Source organism: Folsomia candida, unplaced genomic scaffold, assembly GCF_002217175.1.
Source record: "Folsomia candida strain VU population unplaced genomic scaffold, ASM221717v1 Fcan01_Sc037, whole genome shotgun sequence".
NCBI lineage: Eukaryota > Metazoa > Arthropoda > Collembola > Entomobryomorpha > Isotomidae > Folsomia > Folsomia candida.
Genome location: NW_019091229.1, coordinates 238920 through 265783, shown reverse-complemented (window position 1 = coordinate 265783; position 26864 = coordinate 238920). Strand labels below are relative to the sequence as shown.

The window sequence follows — 26864 nt, the reverse complement described above, 5'->3', positions numbered from 1 at the left end:
TGAGCGGTCAAGTTTCATGTTAATTCGTCTTCAGATTATTCAAGTGGAGGAAATCAGCAGAAAAGGCTTTGTTGGACTGGAATTTTATTTCGAATCCTAGTAAAAATGGACATTAGAAGGATGGAAGGACTCCTCCGTGCCACGATTGATCCTAATCAACACTCCGCTGCAGACGAGGAGCTCAACAAGGTGAATTTCTAACTTCCTCATAATCATCACCATACGTCGGATATGAATGAAATATGACTTCTGGCCAAATTCGAAGATTTATTTATGTGTATACCAATTTTCCAGAAAATGGAAAAAAATTCAGTTTTCTCAAAATGATTCAGAGTGAAAAATTTGCAGAAATTTGCACATTCACTTTGGTCATTCTCTTCGTCTTATTAAATAACCCCAGACCTAATGTTATTGACAAAAATAGAGTAGCACAGAGGCTAAACATACAAAAATAACTTATTTCTGAAGTAATATTTTTAGGATTTTTATATACATTTTTCATTCATATTTTGACCTTTTATCCATCATTCATATCCGACATCTGATCATCACAGATTAATTAACTGAAAAGTAATCAAAGTTTAATTAACAGGTCGAAAATATTCCCGGAGTTGCTCCAGCCCTCCTCCAAATCATCATGTCACACGGGGTCGGGATGCCAATCCGTCAAGCGGGGGTGCATCACTTAAAAAAATTCATTTTAAACTCGTGGTCAGTGGAGGACACTACCCGTTTCCAGTTGCGTGACCAAGATCGTGCCGTCATTCGCGACGCCCTCGTCGATGCTGCCGTCGAAGCCCCACAAATTATCCGATCCGAACTCTGCGAATGCATCGGATACATTTGCAAAGCCGACTTTCCCACCCGCTGGCCATCCCTTGTCGATGACATCGTCATCTATTTACAATCACCGGACGCAGCGGGATACCCAGGAGCGTTGAGCGGGTTCCGTGTCCTGGTTAAGGTTGGAAATATATTTTCCTCTTGAAATTAATTTCACAAACTAATTAATTATCTGATTTTGACAGAGTTTTGACCATAAGAGGGGCGACGAGCGGGTGCCACTTGACGAGGCGGTGGATACCCTTCTCCCCCTTGTTCAACAAATCATGGTCCGTGTGCTGCCGGATGATTCCCCTCAAGCTCTTATGATCCAGCGTTTAGCTCTCAAGACGTTCTACGCCCTCATTCAGTACCAGCTCCCACTCGGCGAGAGAGGAAGCTGCACCAGGTTTCAACAGTGGATGGAGCTAGTTAAACATGTTCTGGCTAGGTGAGTGGTGGAACTCATGCGCATTAACGGAGGTCGAACTAAAGGTCCATTTAATTTAGGACAAACCCGGAATTGGAAAAGAATCCAGTGGAAGATGAGGAACGCCAAGGGTTGGAAGAGCACGATTGGTGGAAGAGTAAAAAATGGACAATTCGCATTTTATACGTAATTTTTAAGCGGTACGGGTCTCCTGGCGGGATGACCAAAGACACTGCGACAGATTACCTCTCAAACTTCTCTGAAGGAGCTACTCCAGTCGTCTTGCAAATCCTGGAAACGCACAGAAGCGGAAACTTCGTCGCGGATAAGGTCATGCTAGAAGGCAGCCTCTATTTGCAGGTGGGCAATTTTGCAAAATTATAGATGTGCCCAAAGTAAATTAACAGTTTTAAAATTTGCATAAAACTACTTGGTACAAACTAAAATGCAAAATTTATCCGGAATCGTTAATGCTTCTAATAATTTGAAATGCCCTTGTTCGAAATGGTTGTTTGACCCCTATGGGTCCGATTGAGCGTAAAATTTTGGAAGCATTGGTCAGTCTTTCTCCGTCACAGTTTTCAATATTTTATTTAAAAATATCTAATATGATATTCATTTTAACGTATGAAACTTTATTTCACCCCTTGGTTACATTCGTTGTAATGGTTTATTTTTTATGGTTTACGATAGGTCGTAAAGGCGTCATTGCAGCACGACCTCATTCCTCCTCCTATTGCTGAGGAAAAAGATGAAACGTCTCACGGGCACGGTACGAAGATCAAATCATGATTCCATATTATTAAGTAGCTTCAGCTACTTTATGTGAAGACTTTGTCTGTCTGTCTGTCTGTCTGTCTGTCTGTCTGTCCGTCTGTCTGTCAGCAGGATATCAGGAGAACGGATCGAGATAATCGAAATCGGTTTTCGCCATCATACATAGGACCCCAGGGGGAGGATCCTATCAACTTTTGGGGGCAACCGGACCACACCCCCTTTGGCGACAGGGGGTGTGGTCGGGGCAAAATGAGATTTTTAGTGCAATTTAATCTATAGGTGAAATAGAGTAAAATTATGTGTTCCGGAGTTGTGCCACACCCCCTCGGCGCCAGGGGGTGTGGTTGGGGCAAAATGAGATTTTTAGTGCAATTTAATCTATGGGTAAAATTAGGTGAAATTGAGTGAAATTAAATGAAATTAAGTGAAATTAAGTGAAATTAAGTGCTTCCCCGATTGTGCCACACCCCCTCGGCCCCAGGGGGTGTGGTTGGGGCAAAATGAGATTTTTAGTGCAATTTATTCTATGGGTAAAATTAAGTGAAATTGAGTGAAATTAAATGAAATTAAGTGAAATTGAGTGTTTCCCCGATTTTGCCGCACCCCTTCGGCGCCAGCGGGTGTGGTTGGGGCAAAATGAGATTTTTAGTGCAATTTAATCTATAGGTGAAATAGAGTAAAATTATGTGTTCCGGAGTTGTGCCACACCCCCTAGGCGCCAGGGGTGTGGTTGGGGCAAAATGAGATTTTTACAAAAAATTAATCTATAGGTGAAATAGAGTGAAATTAAGTGTTCCCGAGTTGTTCCACACCCCCTCGTCGCCAGGGGGTGTGGTCGGGGCAAAATGAGATTTTTACAAAAAATTAATCTATAGGTGAAATAGAGTGAAATTAAGTGTTCCCGAGTTGTGGTGGGACCGTTTGGGGTGAAGTACATCTGAAGCTACTTCCGTATGCGCGTTTGCGACGGTTTATTTTATATTTACTCAAATTATGCCAATTGTCAAATATTGAAAAATGTTTAGAACCTCAGAGCCACGATGGGGACGAAATTTATGAAGAACCAGTCGAAGCTTTAGAAAATCTGGGCCGGTTAAGCAAGACTAAAACTTCGCTTCCAAAGAATGACGAAGTTAACGTAGTGAGTAAAACAACAAATTAATTGTCTAAATTATTTAACCAATTATTATGATTCGGGTGTCTAGAAAATCGCAATTTTTGCGTGACAAAATTTATGGATGACCCCGTTAATGGGGAACGGGCATTTTTGTCATCAGAAATAGACGGGAAATGGAAAAAACTCGGTTTTGTGGTGATTAGAAAAAACTTGTTGAAAACGGCATGCTTCCAAAATTCAATTATATATTCGTATTATCCATAGAATTTTGAGATATAATAAGTTATATCTTTAAAAATAACACAGATTTATATGTATTGATACTGGAAAATAGGAAACAATCAAAACTATTTAAAAGTGTGGAAGGATGAAATGTCCAGAAAATCATGGAAATCGCGAATATGAATGAATAATTATAAACAGATTAGCCTTGCCCATAACTGAACAGATGAGCTGCCATAATTTCGCACTTTTCAACGTTAGAAACCATCAGAGCTGGCCAAATTACTTGGAAGGCAAATTACAAATTACAATCACAACATTACTTCAATTACAGTTACAATTACTCAAGAAAACTCAACTACTAATTACAAATTACAATTACTTCTCTAAAAAAATTCGCTTCAATTACAATTACAAATTACGTAATTGAATTATATCACAAATTACTATTACATTTAAGATTTTTTAATGAAAATTCATAATTTAATAGTAAAATAATTTCAATACTTTTAACAATTACCTTTACATCCAAATCTCCACGTAGAAAAAGCTTTTACTTGCAAATTTTGCAAGTAAAATTAATTACCATTACCATACAATTACCATATAATTACCATTTTTTCTTTAGTTCCTGTATGTGTTGCTGGAGATTTCTTTGCATACGCTTTGACCCCCATTTTATAGGCATTAATATTATACAAGTGGTTTGTATTAATCTTTGATTTCATGGCCGCATCAGGCACCGACGTGGATGAATAATTTTCAAAAAATGATTGAATCGTTTTTAACTTTTGAGGGGTCAATATGATGGTTTTTTCAAATGGTGGTTATTTGAAGTTGACATTTTCGGATTCTCCATACTTTTGTATGTATGTGTTGATTTTTGTACGGCCACACCCTTCTCTGATGAAATGTAGCCAAGTCTTCTTCGAGTCTCTGTATCTCAAATTTTGGCACTTACGAAAAACTCATTTCGCGAGTTCTTCGCTTTGAAGTGGTGTACGAAATTTGTTTTACAATGAAAACTTATGAAACTTTTGTAGCATGTGGCTAGATATATTTGGCGTATTCCACAACAATTTCAGATTTCAAAACCTATTTTTCGACCGCTCCTGTACGAAACTATCAAGTGATCAACTTCCCATGGCGAGAGCCTTATACATAATTAGTAATTTGATTTATAATTCAATTGCGTAATTTGTAACAACTTATTTTCATGCATAAGGCCCAATGTGTCAAAGGAGTTATACACCCTAGGTAGTAATTAATTCTGATGTAATTTAACAAAAATTGCGAATACGAAAAAATGTTTGTTTTAATCCAAAAGGTGAAAGTCAGTGAAATGTTCACATATTACGGCAAATTTAACAAAAACCTTGAATTTTGATTGGTTCTTCTCATGATAGATGGTGATTTAGTAATTGTAATTGAAGAAGTAATTGAATTACGATTACACCATGTTGAAATGTACAATTGAGGAAGGCCGAGTGTACTGTACAACCCCTTTTCGCCTCGATGTCACCGAATTTCGCATAAAAAATTGGAACCTTATATTTTGGTGAAAGGATCAATATAACGTAGCTATTATTAATTTATATGCAACCACACCCCCTTCAAAAATTGCGGAAGAAAATTGGGAAAAGTGAGAAAATAAATGTACACTCGGTACAAAAAGATTTAGACCCCAAGTTGCATTTGACATTTGACTTCCCCCTTGAATACGAACATTTTGATGCATCAAGAGTTTCAAAATTCGAAAATTGGCGGTTTTTTCACATACACATAAATCGTTAAAAAAATCATGGTAGCGGCCATTTTTAGTCTGACAACCTGATGCCAGATTTTTCTTCATGAGAAGAGCTACATTTTCAGCCTTGGTTGTCCGACTAAAAATGGCCGCTACCATGAGTTTTTTGGGGTCAAAGTTTCTGGGGGAGGCGCTTCATAAGGCAAGAGCCGTAGCAAGGCAGCTTATGCAATAATGACATGTATATAATAAATAGCCAAAAAATTTAAAACTTAAGCTTTTCTGAATATATAATGATAATGTGCACTCAAATTTTTACGCTACAGTGCTTATCAGTGTACTTATCAATTTCTAAGATAAGCAAATTTAGTCTGTCCAAACCGCCCCAAATTTAAAACTTACGCGTTTCGGAATTTATAATGATACTATGCGCTCGAAAATTAACGCGACGATGATGATGGCGACGAAAGTGGGGGTGGCGGTGGTGGCAGGGGTGCAATGGGGGGTGGTGGTGGAGGTGGCTGCTCGCTGGGGGAGGAGTAATCCTCCATGGTGCACTTTTTAAATATTTTATTAAAAATTCGCACGTTTTTTTTATTTTTATTTGAAAAACTGGAGAGTTTAAAACGATGAACCAACTCGTGTGAGAGATGAAAAGCATCTCAACACGAGTTGGTTCATAATCCCGGCACTGTCGCAACGAGAGCCAGCGGTGGTGGTGGATACCCACCAGAGTCTGATTCTCGCTCTGCTTTTTGCTTAATATGGAAAAGCGTTTTGTAGTACAGTTGGGCTGGTTTCTTCCAATTACAAATTACATTTAGTTCAATTACAAATTACAATTAAAATTACATTTTCTGAATGAAGTAATTGCAATTACAAATTACAATTACTAATTTGTAATTGCAGTTGTCAATTACTAATTTGGTTAGATCTGGAAACCATTCGCCCGGCCTTTATTCCACTTTTTCTCATCGGCCGTATGGGAAAAATTGTTTTTGACAGGAAAATAAAACCCTATAGCTTTTCCATAAATAAACGTTGATTAGCTTAGTTTTGTATACAATTCGCTTTTTTCATTCATTTTAAGCATACATACATGACAAGTTTAGGAAACAAAATGAATGATTAACAATCATTCATTGCATACGGTTCGCTAAAAAACACAACCCCCAAGCCGATTGTAATGCTTATTTGTTTTGTACATGTTTTCATATCTGTTCAAACAAACTATTTTTATTCAAAGTTCAGTCATCTCGATTTCTGACTGAAGATTTTCATTCACATTCAGTCATTTTCTTTCAAACTCATTTCATTTCACTTCATCTGACTTCATTTCTTACTTCGCCCCATGTATGAAGCATAGGGTGAAAAATGAAAGGAGTGAGAAATCCTTTCATTCCATCCCAAAGGACTGAATCTACCACTCATTATAATTCAAATCACAGGAAATTCATTTTCATTCACTATCATTCTCTATCATAATGAATCCCATGAATCAAAGTGAACAGGTATGCATGTTTTTATCCCAAATTTACATCGTATACTAATTGATAGCTCCTAGCTCAGGAGTTGCATAAATTTAGAGAAAAACGCAGATTATAAGATTCGAAAAGCCGAAATCTTGGGAGAACACTGATTACATATTTAATACAACATGTCTAAGTTTTTCATTGTCTATATTATTTTTAGAATGAGGTGGAGGCGTTTCTGTCCAGAAGGACCGGACCCAAAGATGTCACATGGCATAGTTGTAAGGCACTCGTTTATTCTCATTCTCACGGAATGTTCATATTTTGTCTCAAGTTTCAGTGGACCGTTCATAAATTATGTAACGCGAGAGGGGGGGAGGGGTACTCAGAGTAAGATGTGACGAGGGGGGTCAGAATCCCGCGTTACGTCACACAAACATAAATAGGCTAAAATCAGCAATTGAGCAAAAAAATTAACCACGCGGTTTGAAAATTTAGGAAAATTAAAGTTAAATTAGGAAAATTGAGAATAGTCCTAATTTCTAATAACAAAAGAACACAGAAATTTAACAAAGCCTTTATCACCTCTTAACTAACAAAAAAGAACGGGGTTATCCACTATTCGCACTTTCATTTTGGGTCTTTAATTTTTGGGAGAAAATGAGATTTGCGCTACGTTACACAGGGGGAGGGAGTAGTGGTCTTGCGTTACACTAGTGTGACAGAGGGGTCTGAAAAAAGTCGATTTTTACGTTACATAATTTATGAACGGCCCCTAATGATCGAACTAATTCTTTAGTGAGCAAGCGATTAATTCGGATAAAATCCCTTCTCGACAATTGCACAACCGCGCCGCAAGTTGATCCCTTCGATCCAGCTGACCTCTACGAATATGACGTGGTAGCAAAGAAGTCATTTGCAGAATTTAAAAATTTTTTGGGGGGTCTGGGGAGAAGCCGAGATTTTGTTGACTTTGTCCAAGTTTACTTTGATCGTCGACCAGATCTGGAAAACCAGCGTGAAAATTTCACCACGGCGCTGTCCCACTACGGGTGCATTTATGTGCTAAAAAAAGGGAAAGGTAGTTTTTATCTATTTATTTCTCCTTTAAGTTATGCACTAAAGAAAGCCATGTTTTCATAATAATTTTTAGCAAGAAAACGGTAAGACTGAATTTACACAAATTTAAATCATATCATCTGCCTGTATTTTACAATTTATTTACAGTTTTCAAAACTCCGAACACTTCATTTTTCCCTGGGTTTCGAATTTTTTGCCGACCGCTCGCCATTTTAGCTTTTCTACTCGTCTTGAAAACTGTTCGCGAGTGCTTGTTGATTTATAATTCTCCTTTTTTAACCAGACGAGCTACACAAAAACTGATTGCAGATTTAGATTACGCTTGAAATTGTCCTAAAAGTGTCACATAGATTTACCGAAGTTCAAAATTATTTGGTCTTTTTCAAACATGGCTTTCTTTAGTGCTCATTTCATAAGTCAAATTTATTGAAGTTAACATGGCGAAAACACATTAAAATTCGCAGATAAGCACATGGCTAGCTGCTTGCTTGGAAGACGCGTGTCCAATCGTGACCCCTAGTATCACCCAAAACAACCCGAGAGCCCAGAGTCAGTCCATAATAAAAAATAACCAGAGATAAAACGACCAACTCGACTTTTAAAAATTGTAACTTTATTACAGGTTAAGAGAAAGGCTGGTGTCATGGAGCAAAATCTGGAGTAGGAAAAAGTTGGATCCAATTAATAGAATCAAAAAGTACCCGTTTTCACATAATAAGTATATTTCAAAGTTCCCATTCAAAATTTTTTACTATCACAATGTCTGTTCCATTTTCTTTTTATACACATGCTTCCATCTAAATAAATTACATTAACTGTATTTTAGTTCGTTGGTCGAACTACTTAACTAATTGTCATGTGTATGTATATATGTACAAGCTTTTAGCAGTTTTTGGCTTTAATAATTCCCGCCCAAAATCCAATCCAATTTTGGTTTTGATAGATACATGAAAGGCTTTAAATTTCCAAAATTTATGTGTTGGTTGTAGAGCGGAAATTGATGTTGAGTTGTGCATGGTCCCTATGGATGCTATAAATAAGATCTCTTAGGAGGAGAGCTTCCAAGGTTGCTAGTAACAGATTTCGACGCCTTTTGGATATGTGGTAGCCAGGGTTCGCTACCCCGGGTTTTTGTGGGTTGGGGTTTTTGCGGGTTTTTGTGGGTTTTTGTGGGGTTTTCCGGGGTTTTTGTAAGATTTTGAAGCAGATTGAAACAAAATCCATTTAACTACAACGTAGATCAATGCTAATTAACTTTTCTGCCTCATCTTGAAATTTTGAGAATTTTCATTTGCGACTTGAATTTCCAAGTATCATTGCATATTTCCAGGTTTACATGTCAAACATGAATTTTCTATGTAATAGTCCAAATCAATGATAACGGTTAAAATTGCATGTTAAAATTGTATATTAAATTAGTCTTTATCTAATAAATAATTTTAGGAATTCTGGTTCAACCTGCCCCAAAATCTACAAAAACCCACAAAAACCCAAAAACCCACAAAAACCCCAAAAACCCCGGAAAAACCCACGGGGTTGGGTTTTTCTAGAAAAACCCCGGGGTTTTCCGAACCCTGGTGGTAGCGTCCCATGAGTTTACTGAAACCCTGAAGTGGTTTGACTCCATCCATGGTCACATTTACGCCCGTCACACCCACTTAAATGCGTCAAAAACGTGAAAAAAGCCCTGTTTTCACTACCACATATCCCAAGGGCGTCGAAATCTGTTACTGACAACCTCGCAAGGTCTCCTCCTTGGTCATAGATAAACATAATAATTGTCGTCAAATATTTGTACCACGGTCCACGTGTTTGCGTTAATTTTGTATTATGCCCCCTTAATAAAACCTCTCGTTCTTTGCTTTAAAGTTCAATTAAATATATGCATTACACATTACACATGAAAATTAAAATAAGCCGCATCTATCTACTGTATAGAAATTACGAATGAAGATTAAGGTTCCAATGGATGACGCGTTGGCGCGCAATCTCACTCTACCCCTATCCAATGTATTCAAATGCAATTTCTAAAATCGAACCAACTCCATGAGGTTTGAGGTAAATGCAACTTTTAATATTTTAATCTAAAGCAAATTTTTTGTACTACAAACAAGTCGATTTGAAAAAAATAGCAACGAATTTTCGAGGAAATTTATAGTGAAAAAATGGTAAACGAAGGTAGAAGTGTCGTTTGTCTCTTTTCGCCCCGCTTATAGGAAGGCCGCCACAACTTTTTAGTGACCAGTTTAATTTGCACGTGTTGCATTCTTCATGCTTGAAAATTAACTTAAAATAATTCTGGCATCAGTTTAAATTGCTTTTTCTTAACAAAGGTAAGCACATCAATTATTATCTTCTGTATCATATCAGTAGATAATTACTTATCTCAAAAAAACACACTGAAATTTACGTCTGTGAAGTTAGATTACATGCTCCATAAGACTCCGCCGACCCGCATCCTGACAAAAAATTTCCCGCCCCGCACTTGTCAATTTCTAGTCAATTCATGTCAAAATTGGATTTTGACTTCCCAAGCGCGGCATTTCACTTACGGCATTCCTTGGAATCGAAAATAATGCACAATTTCATACTCCATAAGACTTCGCCGACCCGCATCCTGACAAAAAATTTCCCGCCCCGCACTTGTCAATTTCTAGTCAATTTATGTCATGATTGGATTTTGACTTCCCCAGCGCGGCATTTGACTTACGGCATTCTTTGAAATTTAAAATAATGCACAATTACATGCTCCATAAGGCCCCGCGGACCCGCATCCTGACAAAAAATTTCCCGCCCCGCACTTGTCAATTTCTAGTCAATTCATGTCAAAATTGGATTTTGACTTCCCCAGCGCGGCATTTCACTTACGGCATTCTTTGAAATTTAAAATAATGCACAATTACATGCTCCATAAGACTCCGCCGACCCGCATCCTGACAAAAAATTTCCCGCCCCGCACTTGTCAATTTCTAGTCAATTTATGTCATGATTGGATTTTGACTTCCCCAGCGCGGCATTTCACTTACGGCATTCTTTGAAATTTAAAATAATGCACAATTACATGCTCCATAAGACTCCGCCGACCCGCATCCTGACAAAAAATTTCCCGCCCCGCACTTGTCAATTTCTAGTCAATTTATGTCATGATTGGATTTTGACTTCCCCAGCGCGGCATTTGACTTACGGCATTCTTTGAAATTTAAAATAATGCACAATTACATGCTCCATAAGGCCCCGCGGACCCGCATCCTGACAAAAAATTTCCCGCCCCGCACTTGTCAATTTCTAGTCAATTCATGTCAAAATTGGATTTTGACTTCCCCAGCGTGGCATTTCACTTACGGCATTCCTTGGAATCGAAAATAATGCACAATTTCATACTCCATAAGACTTCGCCGACCCGCATCCTGACAAAAAATTTCCCGCCCCGCACTTGTCAATTTCTAGTCAATTTATGTCATGATTGGATTTTGACTTCCCCAGCGCGGCATTTGACTTACGGCATTCTTTGAAATTTAAAATAATGCACAATTACATGCTCCATAAGGCCCCGCCGACCCGCATCCTGACAAAAAATTTCCCGCCCCGCACTTGTCAATTTCTAGTCAATTCATGTCAAAATTGGATTTTGACTTCCCCAGCGCGGCATTTCACTTACGGCATTCCTTGGAATCGAAAATAATGCACAATTTCATACTCCATAAGACTTCGCCGACCCGCATCCTGACAAAAAATTTCCCGCCCCGCACTTGTCAATTTCTAGTCAATTTATGTCATGATTGGATTTTGACTTCCCCAGCGCGGCATTTCACTTACGGCATTCTTTGAAATTTAAAATAATGCACAATTACATGCTCCATAAGACTCCGCCGACCCGCATCCTGACAAAAAATTTCCCGCCCCGCACTTGTCAATTTCTAGTCAATTCATGTCAAAATTGGATTTTGACTTCCCCAGCGCGGCATTTCACTTACGGCATTCCTTGGAATCGAAAATAATGCACAATTTCATACTCCATAAGACTTCGCCGACCCGCATCCTGACAAAAAATTTCCCGCCCCGCACTTGTCAATTTCTAGTCAATTTATGTCATGATTGGATTTTGACTTCCCCAGCGCGGCATTTGACTTACGGCATTCTTTGAAATTTAAAATAATGCACAATTACATGCTCCATAAGACTCCGCCGACCCGCATCCTGACAAAAAATTTCCCGCCCCGCACTTGTCAATTTCTAGTCAATTCATGTCAAAATTGGATTTTGACTTCCCCAGCGCGGCATTTCACTTACGGCATTCCTTGGAATCGAAAATAATGCACAATTTCATACTCCATAAGACTTCGCCGACCCGCATCCTGACAAAAAATTTCCCGCCCCGCACTTGTCAATTTCTAGTCAATTTATGTCATGATTGGATTTTGACTTCCCCAGCGCGGCATTTGACTTACGGCATTCTTTGAAATTTAAAATAATGCACAATTACATGCTCCATAAGGCCCCGCCGACCCGCATCCTGACAAAAAATTTCCCGCCCCGCACTTGTCAATTTCTAGTCAATTCATGTCAAAATTGGATTTTGACTTCCCCAGCGCGGCATTTCACTTACGGCATTCCTTGGAATCGAAAATAATGCACAATTTCATACTCCATAAGACTTCGCCGACCCGCATCCTGACAAAAAATTTCCCGCCCCGCACTTGTCAATTTCTAGTCAATTTATGTCATGATTGGATTTTGACTTCCCCAGCGCGGCATTTCACTTACGGCATTCTTTGAAATTTAAAATAATGCACAATTACATGCTCCATAAGGCCCCGCCGACCCGCATCCTGACAAAAAATTTCCCGCCCCGCACTTGTCAATTTCTAGTCAATTCATGTCAAAATTGGATTTTGACTTCCCCAGCGCGGCATTTCACTTACGGCATTCCTTGGAATCGAAAATAATGCACAATTTCATACTCCATAAGACTTCGCCGACCCGCATCCTGACAAAAAATTTCCCGCCCCGCACTTGTCAATTTCTAGTCAATTTATGTCATGATTGGATTTTGACTTCCCCAGCGCGGCATTTCACTTACGGCATTCCTTGAAATCGAAAATAATGCACAATTTCATACTCCATAAGACTTCGCCGACCCGCATCCTGACAAAAAATTTCCCGCCCCGCACTTGTCAATTTCTAGTCAATTTATGTCATGATTGGATTTTGACTTCCCCAGCGCGGCATTTCACTTACGGCATTCTTTGAAATTTAAAATAATGCACAATTACATGCTCCATAAGACTCCGCCGACCCGCATCCTGACAAAAAATTTCCCGCCCCGCACTTGTCAATTTCTAGTCAATTTATGTCATGATTGGATTTTGACTTCCCCAGCGCGGCATTTCACTTACGGCATTCCTTGAAATCGAAAATAATGCACAATTTCATACTCCATAAGACTTCGCCGACCCGCATCCTGACAAAAAATTTCCCGCCCCGCACTTGTCAATTTCTAGTCAATTTATGTCATGATTGGATTTTGACTTCCCCAGCGCGGCATTTCACTTACGGCATTCTTTGAAATTTAAAATAATGCACAATTACATGCTCCATAAGACTCCGCCGACCCGCATCCTGACAAAAAATTTCCCGCCCCGCACTTGTCAATTTCTAGTCAATTTATGTCATGATTGGATTTTGACTTCCCCAGCGCGGCATTTCACTTACGGCATTCCTTGAAATCGAAAATAATGCACAATTTCATACTCCATAAGACTTCGCCGACCCGCATCCTGACAAAAAATTTCCCGCCCCGCACTTGTCAATTTCTAGTCAATTTATGTCATGATTGGATTTTGACTTCCCCAGCGCGGCATTTGACTTACGGCATTCTTTGAAATTTAAAATAATGCACAATTACATGCTCCATAAGGCCCCGCCGACCCGCATCCTGACAAAAAATTTCCCGCCCCGCACTTGTCAATTTCTAGTCAATTCATGTCAAAATTGGATTTTGACTTCCCCAGCGCGGCATTTCACTTACGGCATTCCTTGAAATCGAAAATAATGCACAATTTCATACTCCATAAGACTTCGCCGACCCGCATCCTGACAAAAAATTTCCCGCCCCGCACTTGTCAATTTCTAGTCAATTTATGTCATGATTGGATTTTGACTTCCCCAGCCCGGCATTTGACTTACGGCATTCTTTGAAATCGAAAATAATGCACAATTACATGCTCCATAAGACTCCGCTGACCCGCATCCTGACAAAAAATTTCCCGCCCCGCACTTGTATATTTACAATGACAATTTATACTCAGATTATAAATATTTATTTGAACTGAAGTTACACAAGATTTGACTAAGAATTTGATATCGGCATCGGTTTTAACTCGCTCCGATTTTGATGGAACTATTATAATTATCAGTGCCTGGATAAATAATAGAACAGGATTTTTCATAATGCACAGTGTGAGCGAAGATATGATGGAATACGTAATGCATTTTTTCCACAACGAGAAAAATTGCAAGAGAAAGGCAAACGCTCGGTTGCGGATTTCACCATAGTTTCGTTTAATATGTAAGTTGATAATAGATGTGCATTTATTGAATTTAAATAATATTTATCGAGTAAGATCATGTTTAGTAAAACAGGCAGCAAAACATTTCAAATAGGCACGAGCTGAGCGTTGGCTCATACTCTCCTTCATAATAAACCGGTTGAGTCATACCCTCTGCTCCGAATTCTTGTCCCCACCTTTTAAGCTCATCAACGGTTTTCTCATCGTTCGTGGCCCCATTGGTTGATCCATCAGTCCGAATTAATCCTTCAAACATTTCCTAGTAGAAATTCAAAATTAATTAGTAATAGCGACACGGGCCAAGTATTTCAAGCATGGCGAATAAGACATACCTGGGTTATCAATGTTGTTGGCTTGCAGCCCACCTTCATAAGTTGGACAATATCGTTCACACCGTCGGAGGAAAAGTTACTAGTGTACTGAAGTGCTTGTAGTTTTGAAATGGCAACAGCAAGGTCGTGGGCAGAGAAACTAATGCGAAATAAATCGGTAATGTGAAATTAATTTGGTGAGAAGTGAAGAAACTATACATATATGTAATACAACATATGAAATATACATATATATAATACCCCTCAGTCATTGAAGATATTTTGCCAAGATCGAATGATTCCGTTAAAAGATTTGTTTTCTTTAAATAGTGTGCTAGTATTCGCTCCCTTGCAAAGGAATCGGGTAATCCAATATAAATTCTTTTCGAAAACCTTCGCCTGAATGCATAATCCAAATGCTGCGGAAAATTTGTCAATCCTGGGAAAATTTAGTTAACTTAAGCAACTTGAAACTATGTAATGGTCTGTGCCACCAAAGACTAACCCACGACCACAATTCCAGAATAATTATTTAGGCCATCCATGCACCTGTAATTAATTGCATAATAGCAAGATGCATAAATGCGTACTACAAGGATGCGTAATACAAAAAATGAAAATACTTACGAAAGAAATCCCGTCTTGAGCCGTCGAATGTGTTCAGGATCGTCCTCTTTTCGCTGACATAATAGAGAGTCGATCTCGTCAATAATTATTATCGACGGGCGCTTCTCATGAGCCAACTCGAAAATCCGACTGAGGTACTTGTCTGAGTCACCTGCAAAATATTGACAGGATAAATTTTAAGCTGGCATAAACAGTAAAAATTAACGACACAGTTAGCATACCTATCCACTTATGCAAGATGTCTTTTGGCTCTACCTTCCAGATGCTTATCGTTGGGATGGTTTTGCACTTTTCCTCTTTTATATAGTTAAGCTCCCCCACAAGACAGCTTAAGATATGGGTTTTTCCAACCCCAGAAGGTCCAAAAAGCAGCACGCCTTGAAGGTCACTGCCAAATTCTTTCTCCGCCACCAATGGTAGGAAAATGGTTTTCTTCATACTCACGATAACGTGGTCCAAACCAATCACGTCCGACAGCCTCCCACTTCCTGTTTTCACGAGACACTGTAAAATAATGTCATCAGTTATGGCAACTGCTTTTTCCTTTAATTTAACTGCTTCCTTATTAGTCGATTTTCCCTTTGTGGCATTTTCGTTGTTTTCGGTAAGATCTTGCATAGAAATGGTTTGTGTTCCGCTGTTGGCTGAGGGATTTACATATGAGAAATGGATTTCTGAATCCATACCCATTAGAGAAACTAACGGATTTGTTACTGGATTGAACGTCTCAGCCAAGCCACAGCTAACAGGCATAGTCAGTCTGACCGCTGTAGGTAAGTTGTTTGTGGTTGGCAGAACCTCAGGCTGTTTATGGTCCCCCGTTGCTGTCGAACGTTTGTCGTTTTCCTCAGTGTGGCAAATACCTAACAACGAAAAAAAATAATAAGTTTTAATTTAGCCCACCAAAAAGTGGCATAATTCGACATTTTCTGAGCCGATTTTGATAAAGTGTTGCACCGATCATTTTTACGGGATTTCGAAACTATGCACAAGTCGAGTTCGAGAATTTTTTTATCTTTACCCAGGTGATATGCACCAAAATGTGCAAAACTTTTCCCTTCAAGACATTGCTTTCCATGCCTCGTAGGTAGTGTAACTCAGTACTGCAAACATTGTAGGAAAAGACATTCTGAACATTTTAAGTGCAAAATTACCTAAATCGGTTAAGAAATGGAGGAGTTATATAGATTGGAAAATCCAAAAAAAATATTCAGGATGGACAAATAATAGCGGTGTTGCGGTGCATATATTATTAATAACAACCAATTATTAGCTTTAAATACACAAGGTCCCAAAAAATTGGAAATCTTAGTGAGGCCGTGCAATATTAACTAATAAATTCAATTAGATTGAAGCATTTGTTTTTTATCGCTCTGGGTATCATTTTTGCTGGAACCATTCTGAATTTTGCTTTTCATACGCATGGATTCTTAATTTTTAAAAAAACGAGAAGTAATTTCAAGTTTCACACTAGAAGTTTGAAAATTAAATTAACTGAGATCAAATATGAAGGTTTAATAATTGTGAAGTACATACATATTTGTTTTAAAAAGTTACAAATCTAAAATTTTGAGATACTAATTTGGATATTCCGTATTTTTATTCTGATAAAATCATCAGACCGATTGAGGGGGACCAGTGTATTCTACTTAAGGGATTAATTCTTCCAGTAAAAAAGTGGTATGGAGAGCGGTGATACAAAAATTCTACAGTGTAATTTAATTTATTAGTTGTTCTTGCACGGTCTCGCTAAGATTTCCAATTTTTTGGACCTTGTTTATTATCAGAGTTGCCCTTAATTCCGCTTATGTTTTCTTCCTCGGTAATTTTCCTTTCCTGGTCAAGTTTCCCGTCATTGCAGCTTTCCTCCTCCTCGTCGCGTACACCCGTCTCTAATTCTGAGATAAGCACTTGTAGTTTCTCGTCGTCGTCGCTTTCAAATTGTGAAGATTTTCCGTCGTCGTCACTCTCCTCCTCTTCCATGGACTCCACATTGTCAGGGTGTACTCCAGCGATACACTTTTCTAAAACTTAATTTTGCCAAATTTTGAAATTGATTAAATTAAAAAATGATGTACGAGGAGGTGTCGGAATCGGAAACAGAGGGAGAAAGTGCTTCTGAAACCGAAAGTGTGACTCATTCCGAACAACTTGTTGACAATTCAGAAAAAGTGACGGACCAGACGCAGGAGTTACTAAATGAATCTGAAGAGGAACCTGCCAAGGAATCACGAGAAGAAATTCATGAAAGACAGGCAGAAGAAATTCCAGAGCAAATACGGTTAGTTGTTCGTGATTTCAATTCGTAGTTTGTGTGCAAAATTTTGGCTTCATTCATATATATGCATGCATGGCATCATTTTGTGTGTGGCGAGAGAGAGAGAGAAAGATCATCGCGTAAACTTTACTGATAAATCGAGCAGGTTTGACTTTTTCCCCTCGTCCAATGTACACCACATATACAAAACCATAGATCTATACATACAAAGATGCCGTCCAGTTTAGTGATCCTTATTTACTTGTCCATGATACGGAACTCACTTTTACGCATTTCAGAACTTATTCGTTGAGTTCCAACCCATTGGTAAAAACCCTTCTCTTTCGACTTTTATGCATAAGTCTCAAGCTGCCTCTGACTTTATTATGCAACCATGTTTGCATGTACATACGTCTGCTCCCATTTCTCTAAACACGATTTCAGAAAGCTTGCTGTAATTTAATTTTAGTATCCAAATTGGATTTGAAAAATTGCTTATAATTAAGGAAAAATTTATTACACAGGAATGAGCAGAGGAATGAATATCTTCCACAATGTCCTGAATTTGACTATGATAAGGATGTGAAGAGGATCAGAAAGGAGGAGAGAGAAAATATGGCAAAAGAACAAGAAATGCGAAAAAAGCAGGGAGGAACTAATTCAACCCTGCTCCCATTTTCGAGTGACGAAATGGGACTGCTTGTAAGTCGATTTTAAGCTGTTTGATGAATAATACGTTAGTATTACATTCGCTTAACCGATGGAAATTAATCTTGCAGCGCTGTGGTCCACCAGGCGGCTGGACAGTGTCTAACCCGCCCTTACAACCCTCAAAGCCATTAAAACAACCATTTGCCGAATACAATGCGAATTATGCTCCGTATTCGAAGCCAAACAAATCAAGGCTAAAGGCCACTAATCCGAAATCGGATGATAATTCTTCCAGCGGACCTTCTCTGCACCATCGAACACCAGTGCTTAAACCCAAAATTACGCATAACCTTCTCCACGAATTAGGGAAGGTTCTTCACGAGAAGTTGATCGCCTGTAATACAGGAGAAGATAAGAATGCAGCGCTTCTCTCAATACTTGAAACCAGTGGGTTCGCGCAGATATTTGCAGAAACGGATCAGCAAAAATCTGCAAAGAAAAAAATTACGAAGACAGAGAGAAATTCAGCGCAGTCAAAATATTTATCGTTCGATAACAAGCATTATTGGGCGAATTTCGTCAAGGACGAGGGCTTCAGTCAAGAAGTCCGCAAGTCATTTTTTTGTAAAATGGCGGAATTCCAACAGAAGAAAAATGCACCTCATCGGCGTCGTAACCCCGAGGAAATTGTATTGGCAGAGCTTCCAAATTTAATGGATCCGGAAGACGCTGCTTCTCAAAGCGCTTCACCCTCAGTGCAAGCGTCTCGTAAAAATACTCACATACAACGTGAACCAACGACTAGGACCAGGGAATCTACGAGACGGTATCCAGAGAAGGATTTCTACCTTCCTCCAAAAGGCAAGAAGAAAAATGAAACTTGGTGCAACTGTGGCGTGAGGGGCGATGACCACTTACCAGCCGTTCAGTGCGACGGCTGCGGTACGTGGTATCACTACGAGAAAAATGGGGAGGGAATGCAGCATTGTGACTACACAGAAGGACAAGAAACCGAAGAATGGTACTGCATGACATGCCGTGAAGAAAATCAGATATCTGGCGAATTTGACTCCATTCAACCCGACGATGATCATGACAACGACAAGGACCATCATCCGGACAACATGCATGATAATGCTGACGGTGGATTTGAAAATTTAACACACACCGAGTGCGAAGATCCCAGTTTGACACAAATACGATCATCAGATAATTCGGAGGCCAATTTAACTAGAACCTCTTTACTCGAAATGACTGAACCGGAAATTGATCATGAATCCGATCGAGAGACTGTTATTGCCCCTATGAGAGCAAAGGAGACTCGTACTTTGGAAAACGTCCAACTTGACATGGATACAATTTGTTCAGTCCTAAATGTCACCGAGGAGGAACTGAATTATATCCCTCCGAAAGAAATTGATATTATCTTCTCGGCAGAAAGCATTTCGAAGATTTACAATTACGACACAGGAAAATTTGTGCAAGAGAAAAAAGCTCGTGGTGATGAGTTAGCACAACGGCTTCGCGAATCTGGAATTCTGTGCGCATTTAAAAACAGCCGAGCGCCTTATTATTACGCCACGAAAAAGCAAAACCAATCATTCGCCAAGCAAGAAGGTTATTGTACTTGCGGGATGAAATTCAACCTAATTTTTCTTTGTACACCCGTACAAGGCTTTCCAGTTAAAGCAAAATGTGAGTCGTCAGGCGTGTTCAATTTGGTGCAATCCAAGCGGACATCACGGCCTATCACTGGAGATGAGAGGGAGAAACTTGCCAAAACTTTACTCACCACATCAGCCGTTAAAGTGTTTTTAACCGACATGAGTCATGTCGCTGGATTAGAACTGCTGCATAGGAATGTACCGCCGACAACTGATGTTTTACGAACAACTCGAGCCGAAGGAAAAGCTAAGGAACGATTCGATTCCAATGTTTTTGAAGATTTAAAAAAACTCGACCAACACTATAAACTTACACATAATCCCGACGGAGTTATAAAAGGGTACATGCAAGATTACAACCTTGACCCAAAACTATTCCGGGTTGATCTGTTTGATCAGCAGTCTCTGAAGCTTTTGGCCGACAAGATTGCAAAAGAACACGTGACACTTGGAATTGACGCCACCGGAGGAATTTTTAAACCACTACCAAACGCAGGAGGAGCTCTCGATTCATCAAGTCAACCAAATTCAAAAAATCAACCAAGATCAGCAAGACCACGGAACTCCTTACTACTGTACAGTTTCGTGGCGCAAACTGGCAGTGGTAATTTCGTTGTGGCGGACAGTATCCTAATGAGAGGACAATCTAACGATATAGGGGGACCTTTGACGAGTGTAAAACGAGGATTAAAAAAATTACGCCCATACCAGCCCAAAAGTGCACCTGATATTATCTGCACCGACTTCAACTTTGCAATGCTTCACGCTGTGTCAGAGTCATTTAATGTGATGAAACTTGATGAATATTTGAAAAGAAGCTATGACGTACTCCAAGATAAAGCAACCTTTTCCGGAGATATTGCTTGTATCCAATTATGTGCGTCTCATCTTACAAAGTCGTTTCTAGATAATGTAAGAAGGAAAACCGCAACCAGCAAACATGCAAAGAAACTAGTTGATGCGAGTGTTAGGGGCTTGGCGAAGTTTCAAGAGTGTACATGCCTGGATGAAGTAAACATAGCTATGCAAGATGTTTGTACTTTGTTTGGTATGGAAAGAATGACATCCGAGGAAATTAATAATACAGTGGGAAGGATTAGCTCCATGGCTCTCGATGGTTGCGTTGAGCCAGATGACGGAAATTCCCCCAATTTTGAAGAGGAGGATGAGGTCGCCACCAAGCTTCTACGTGAAAAGTCGCCCTACTACCATTTATTTCGAAAAATACGTAAGAACTTGGTACAAGATGTGGAAGTCGACGCCGCAAGCAATCCATATTACTCGCCATCCGTGCTCAACATTTATGAAAATACATACGTTCCATTTATTGGAATTTTTGCACGGGGAGTGGTTCAGAAAACAAAGTACCCAAACTTTGTGCGCGTTACAAATGGTGGCACCGAATCCGAGTTCAGATTAATCAAGAACAATCTAATAGCAAATCCAGAGAACGTGGCGGATTTTATTCGTAATAGATTTACTATTACGAATGGGAAAAATAAGAGATTCGTCCTCGAAAACCTACCAAAATCTAAAACAAGAAAAGAGCCCCCAACTTCATCAGCAAATCTTCAAAATGATGTTACCTGTTATGCAGAAGAGAGGAATGCTGAATTTTCACAACAAGAGGTTGAAGAATGTGCTGAGACTTGGAATAAGAGGGGGAAGCGTGGGCGGACTAACAAATATATGCATAACAGACGAGATATTCGCCTCAAAGATCTTCAAAGGGGGAAGAGCGACGCAGAGGGAAGAACATTGCAACCTACCCAAACAATTTCACCGATTGCTGGAAGTGAGGTAACACAATTTCCAGACACTACAGTTTTCTTCCGGACGGAAAGCTTTCCTCCAATTCCGAAAAAAGAATTCCACCACTTTTTTCACTCTGACAGGTACGTATCAATTTCATTACTTTTCGGACCTATATTTACAATACAAACAAGTAAAATTTAACAAGCGGTCATAAGTTATACAATTTTGGATTCATTTTATTCAACTGTTAGATACAGTATGTAATTTATTTAATGCTACGATTTTTAATTTAAAATTCAAATTCAATTTTCCCAACAACCTTTATTTTATTGTCCGCGAGTCATTTTAAAACAATTCTTATATTTATATAATACACGCCAAATGGGAAGATGAATGCTAGACCACAGTTCGCTTTTGTTCCAAATTGACCAAGATTCGTTTTTAACAAATCGAGATAAACCTCCTTGGCCATGCTGGCATCGACATACATAAGTGCTACTACCCTGCAGAATTTTGAAAGCTTTACACAAGACGCTATTGGGGGACATAGACATAAAATATTTTATTTAAGCAGTTTTATCATAATTCCTTTGAAAATTGGTCACAATGCCGTCTAATATATTGTCACTAAATGGCATTGAAATACCTACCTACCTTTCTTATGAAAATTGAGTTTTAATTTGAAATTAAAAATAGTAGCATTAAATAAGTTACATACCGTAAAATTTATTTAATTGTTGTGCCATCCTCTCATTTACTCATTACTCAATCGCACCTCGCTCTAATGTAATTAGGAAGCTGTCCGACACCATAATAAATGGACGTCTCCACAAACTGATGGACGACGCCGAAGGAGAACAGAAGAAAATATTTGTGAGTCATTCCGGCACGATGTATCACCATCCGGAACTATTCTTTGGTGGCCGAAGCGTGGAGGCAGCTGGATGGCAGTCCACAATGGCCACGTTAGAGGATTTAAGTTCAGTGCATACCCACATTATGCACCCACTACGTCATGGGGACCACTGGCTGCTGACCACGGTCGAAATAAAGACCAGGACACTTCAACTGTACGATCCCCTGGATCACGACAACAATTATCTCAAGAATATAACAGATAATTTAACCCACTTTTTTGATGAAGTTTTCACCCAGAAAAGGGTTGGCGAACCCCAAACAAAAAAACATTGGACGGTGGAGTTCCCAGGCTGTCCTAAACAGAGGGATTCTTCATCTTGTGGAATTTACATAATAAAATATGCCCTCCAATACTATCAAGCTTTCCCACATATCAAGCAAATTGAAATCAACCAAAATGAAACAGAGGATCAACTCAGAATGGATATTGCACAGGAAATGATCAATTCTGAGGAAGGAAAACCGTTTTTGGCAAAATTTGGAGAAGATGCAGAATTATTCATAAAAAATCTAAAGTTGCAAGACCCCAACATAATAAAATCTTTGCAGAGCAAGTAAGTAAATTATTTTGCTGTGACGAAAATATAATATTACCTACTAGTCATCCAGTATTATTAGCCGCAAAGGTCCGACAATTTTCCTGAGAAGTTTTTTGGCCATATATTACTCAAATAAGTTTAGTGATTGGCAGCAATAGCGAAACTGTTGCAAAATAAGTAAAACGACGACGATGGTGTACAAATTTTTATTCCTAAAGTTTATTTTACCTGCATGGTAACCTTTCAGAATTTTTTGCGACTAATAATATTGGATAAACAGTTAATTTTAAAACTTATTTAGCACGATTAATTGACACCGTTTCTATGGGGTGGTGCCCCATACGGTTGCGACAAATGGATTATTTTTTAGAAAATTTTCATTTTTTAAATCGTTGGGGCAAAAGTCCTTTGGTTTGCCCCAACGACTTTAACCTTGAATAACTTTTGAATAGGCAGACAAAGAGACTAAATTCCTGAGGATGAAATCATCCTAATTTTTAGCTTGATTTTTTAAGCTGAAAATCTCGAGTGTACTACTTCGAAAATTAAAATGTTTATTTTGAAGAATATCTCCAAAATATAAGTTTTTCAGGAATTTCGAAGCCAATTCTTATCTCACAAAATTTTATAATATACCAAACTGATCGTATTATCTAGACCGATCGATTGACACCCCACTGGAGGGTGTGAGATCACTTGGTCCGGATTTGACCTAGGGGGTCATCTCAATCCTCCAACTTAGCAACGGTCCACTCACACCATTTTGTCAGTACATAATAATTCAAATTTAATTTCTTCAAAAATGAAAATTTGTGTTGGAAACAATTCATTTGTCGCAACATGTATAGAATGATAAAGTGTCAAATAATATTGCTTATTTAGTAACCTGAAAAACACGAAGAAACCGAGCATGCAAAGCGAGAATGCCCAACCAACCAACAGAAGGTATACCAGTATAAAAGACAATTACATTTTCATGATACAATATTTTATTATAAAATTACAATAATTAAATTACAAGCAAATCCATCAAACTAATTTTTTGTAGTCCCCAACTGCTGAATTTGTCCGGCGATGAAATTACGACATCCAATTTGGAGAGAAAATTTAGAAAAATAGTTGAGGATGTGTTAACTGACCAACATGGAAATTTGGGTAACATTACATATAGACATTTAGAATTTACAAATAATCAAGTATCAAGAATTCGTATAATAAATTTCGGAAATACTTTTAGAAAAGCAGAAGACAAGGGTCAAAACTCTAGGGAAGGACCACGTAGCTAAGGAGAAGGATAAATACAAGCGATATAAGTACACATACTTTATAATTTAATCCATAAACGGGAAAAAAATTGAAATCACTTTTTCTTTAACTACTCAGGTTAATTGAAGCTCTTAGTGAAGAGTCAATCATGAAAGCTTATCACGAGATTAAGTTAGACGTGCTGCAAATTTATGTCCCCAAACCGGAAACATTTTCAGGGGAGTATAAATGCCCTCGTCAAAAGGTGTTATGGTTATACTTATATATTCTAAAACAATGTTTAAACTAATTTTCGTGATTGAAAGATCTGGGTCGAACGGAAGCCAAACTTTTGTGCAAATTTACAACAAATGGTCGTCTCGTATCCCTTTTCTGCAAAATCTTTCCAAATCATTTCCACCCAACTTTCTTCTGATCTGAGGAAAGCAGAGAACCTGGAAACCCTTGCATTCAATGTCAGTATAGCAGGTTAAATGCACCAAGTTATTCCGCACTTAAAAATATTATTGATTTTGCAGGATATTCTACAAGTATCCAACGTGCTCGTACCCGAAGCTTTTGAACGGATTTACTCCAAAATTATGCAAATGCCTCTCGAACACGCTCAGAGGGAACTGGAAAACAATTTTCCAACTTAACAAACGCGCAACAAAAATTCCATTCAGGAGCGTACAAAATTATTTTACTCTTTTAACTAATCTTTTCACAAATAACTAATTAAACAAACTCCAACAAATTTTAACCTATTTTAATTTTTTCAATCGTGTAAATAAATTTATTTATATACATTCCATCAATTTAGTCTGCATGAAAATGTATTGACTCGCGACGCGGGACCAATTTTTATCCACGGCAGCAACCCTTATGCACATCGTGTAATTGCGCATTATTATTTGAAGTGATTCCGTAACTTCTGCTCATATAAATATTTATAATGTGATGAGTACAAATTGTCATTGTAAAAATACAAGTCCTGGGCAGGAAATTTTTTGTCCGGATGCGGGTGGGCGGAGTCTTATGAAGCATGTAATTGTGCATTATTTTAATTTTCAAAGAATGCCGTAAGTCAAATGCCGCGCTGGGGAAATCAAAATCCAATCATGACATAAATTGACTAGAAATTGACAAGTGCGGGGCGGGAAATTTTTTGTCAGGATGCGGGTCGGCGGAGTCTTATGGAGCATGTAATTGTGCATTATTTTAAATTTCAAAGAATGCCGTAAGTGAAATGCCGCGCTGGGGAAGTCAAAATCCAATCATGACATAAATTGACTAGAAATTGACAAGTGCGGGGCGGGAAATTTTTTGTCAGGATGCGGGTCGGCGGAGTCTTATGGAGCATGTAATTGTGCATTATTTTCGATTTCAAAGAATGCCGTAAGTGAAATGCCGCGCTGGGGAAGTCAAACTCCAATCATGACATAAATTGACTAGATATTGACAAGTGCGGGGCGGGAAATTTTTTGTCAGGATGCGGGTCGGCGGAGTCTTATGGAGCATGTAATTGTGCATTATTTTCGATTTCAAAGAATGCCGTAAGTGAAATGCCGCGCTGGGGAAGTCAAAATCCAATCATGACATAAATTGACTAGAAATTGACAAGTGCGGGGCGGGAAATTTTTTGTCAGGATGCGGGTCGGCGAAGTCTTATGGAGTATGAAATTGTGCATTATTTTCGATTTCAAGGAATGCCGTAAGTGAAATGCCGCGCTGGGGAAGTCAAAATCCAATCATGACATAAATTGACTAGATATTGACAAGTGCGGGGCGGGAAATTTTTTGTCAGGATGCGGGTCGGCGGAGTCTTATGGAGCATGTAATTGTGCATTATTTTCGATTTCAAAGAATGCCGTAAGTGAAATGCCGCGCTGGGGAAGTCAAAATCCAATCATGACATAAATTGACTAGAAATTGACAAGTGGAGCCATGTTGACAGATTTAGGCAATTTTAAGGTCATTGGAGGCATGGCGACAGATATAGGTCATTTTAAGGTCACTGGAGGCATGTTGACAGATTTAGGCAATTTTAAGGTCATTGGAGGCATGTTGACAGATTTAGGTCATTTTAAGGTCACTGGAGGCATGGCGACAGATTTAGGTCATTTTAAGGTCACTGGAGGCATGTTGACAGATTTAGGTCATTTTAAGGTCACTGGAGGCATGGCGACAGATTTAGGTCATTTTAAGGTGACTGGAGGCATGGCGACAGATTTAGGTCATTTTAAGGTGACTGGAGGCATGGCGACAGATTTAGGTCATTTTAAGGTCATTGGAGGCATGGCGACAGATTTAGGTCATTTTAAGGTGACTGGAGGCATGGCGACAGATTTAGGTCATTTTAAGGTGACTGGAGGCATGGCGACAGATTTAGGTCATTTTAAGGTGACTGGAGGCATGGCGACAGATTTAGGTCATTTTAAGGTGACTGGAGGCATGGCGACAGATTTAGGTCATTTTAAGGTGACTGGAGGCATGGCGACAGATTTAGGTCATTTTAAGGTGACTGGAGGCATGGCGACAGATTTAGGTCATTTTAAGGTGACTGGAGGCATGGCGACAGATTTAGGTCATTTTAAGGTGACTGGAGGCATGGCGACAGATTTAGGTCATTTTAAGGTGACTGGAGGCATGGCGACAGAT

At 38.9% G+C, this 26864-nt stretch overlaps 2 protein-coding genes and 1 long non-coding RNA gene across 3 annotated transcripts; 2 read left to right on the top strand and 1 right to left on the bottom strand.

Moving 5' to 3' along the window:
- The first annotated feature begins 105 nt into the window (after nt 1–105).
- LOC110860987 (importin-8) lies at nt 106–3191 on the top strand. The gene is made up of 6 exons (XM_022110103.1): nt 106–189; nt 593–964; nt 1029–1273; nt 1333–1612; nt 1946–2024; nt 3055–3191. Exons 1-6 carry the CDS (start codon nt 106–108, stop codon nt 3189–3191), a joined length of 1197 nt encoding a protein of 398 aa, XP_021965795.1.
- Nucleotides 3192–7333: 4142 nt separating this feature from the next.
- LOC118439521 lies at nt 7334–8438 on the top strand. Its single transcript, XR_004837468.1, has 3 exons — nt 7334–7668; nt 8132–8216; nt 8290–8438. It is a non-coding gene; the product is annotated as an uncharacterized LOC118439521 (long non-coding RNA).
- A 5859-nt stretch (nt 8439–14297) lies between these two features.
- On the bottom strand, nt 14298–17192 carry LOC110860986 (vacuolar protein sorting-associated protein 4B). Its single transcript, XM_035860814.1, has 7 exons — nt 16947–17192; nt 15396–16037; nt 15175–15325; nt 15053–15096; nt 14809–14986; nt 14569–14707; nt 14298–14495 (listed from the first exon to the last, which is right to left on the bottom strand). Exons 1-7 carry the CDS (start codon nt 17155–17157, stop codon nt 14298–14300), a joined length of 1563 nt encoding a protein of 520 aa, XP_035716707.1. The 5' UTR covers nt 17158–17192.
- Between the last annotated feature and the right edge of the window lie 9672 nt (nt 17193–26864).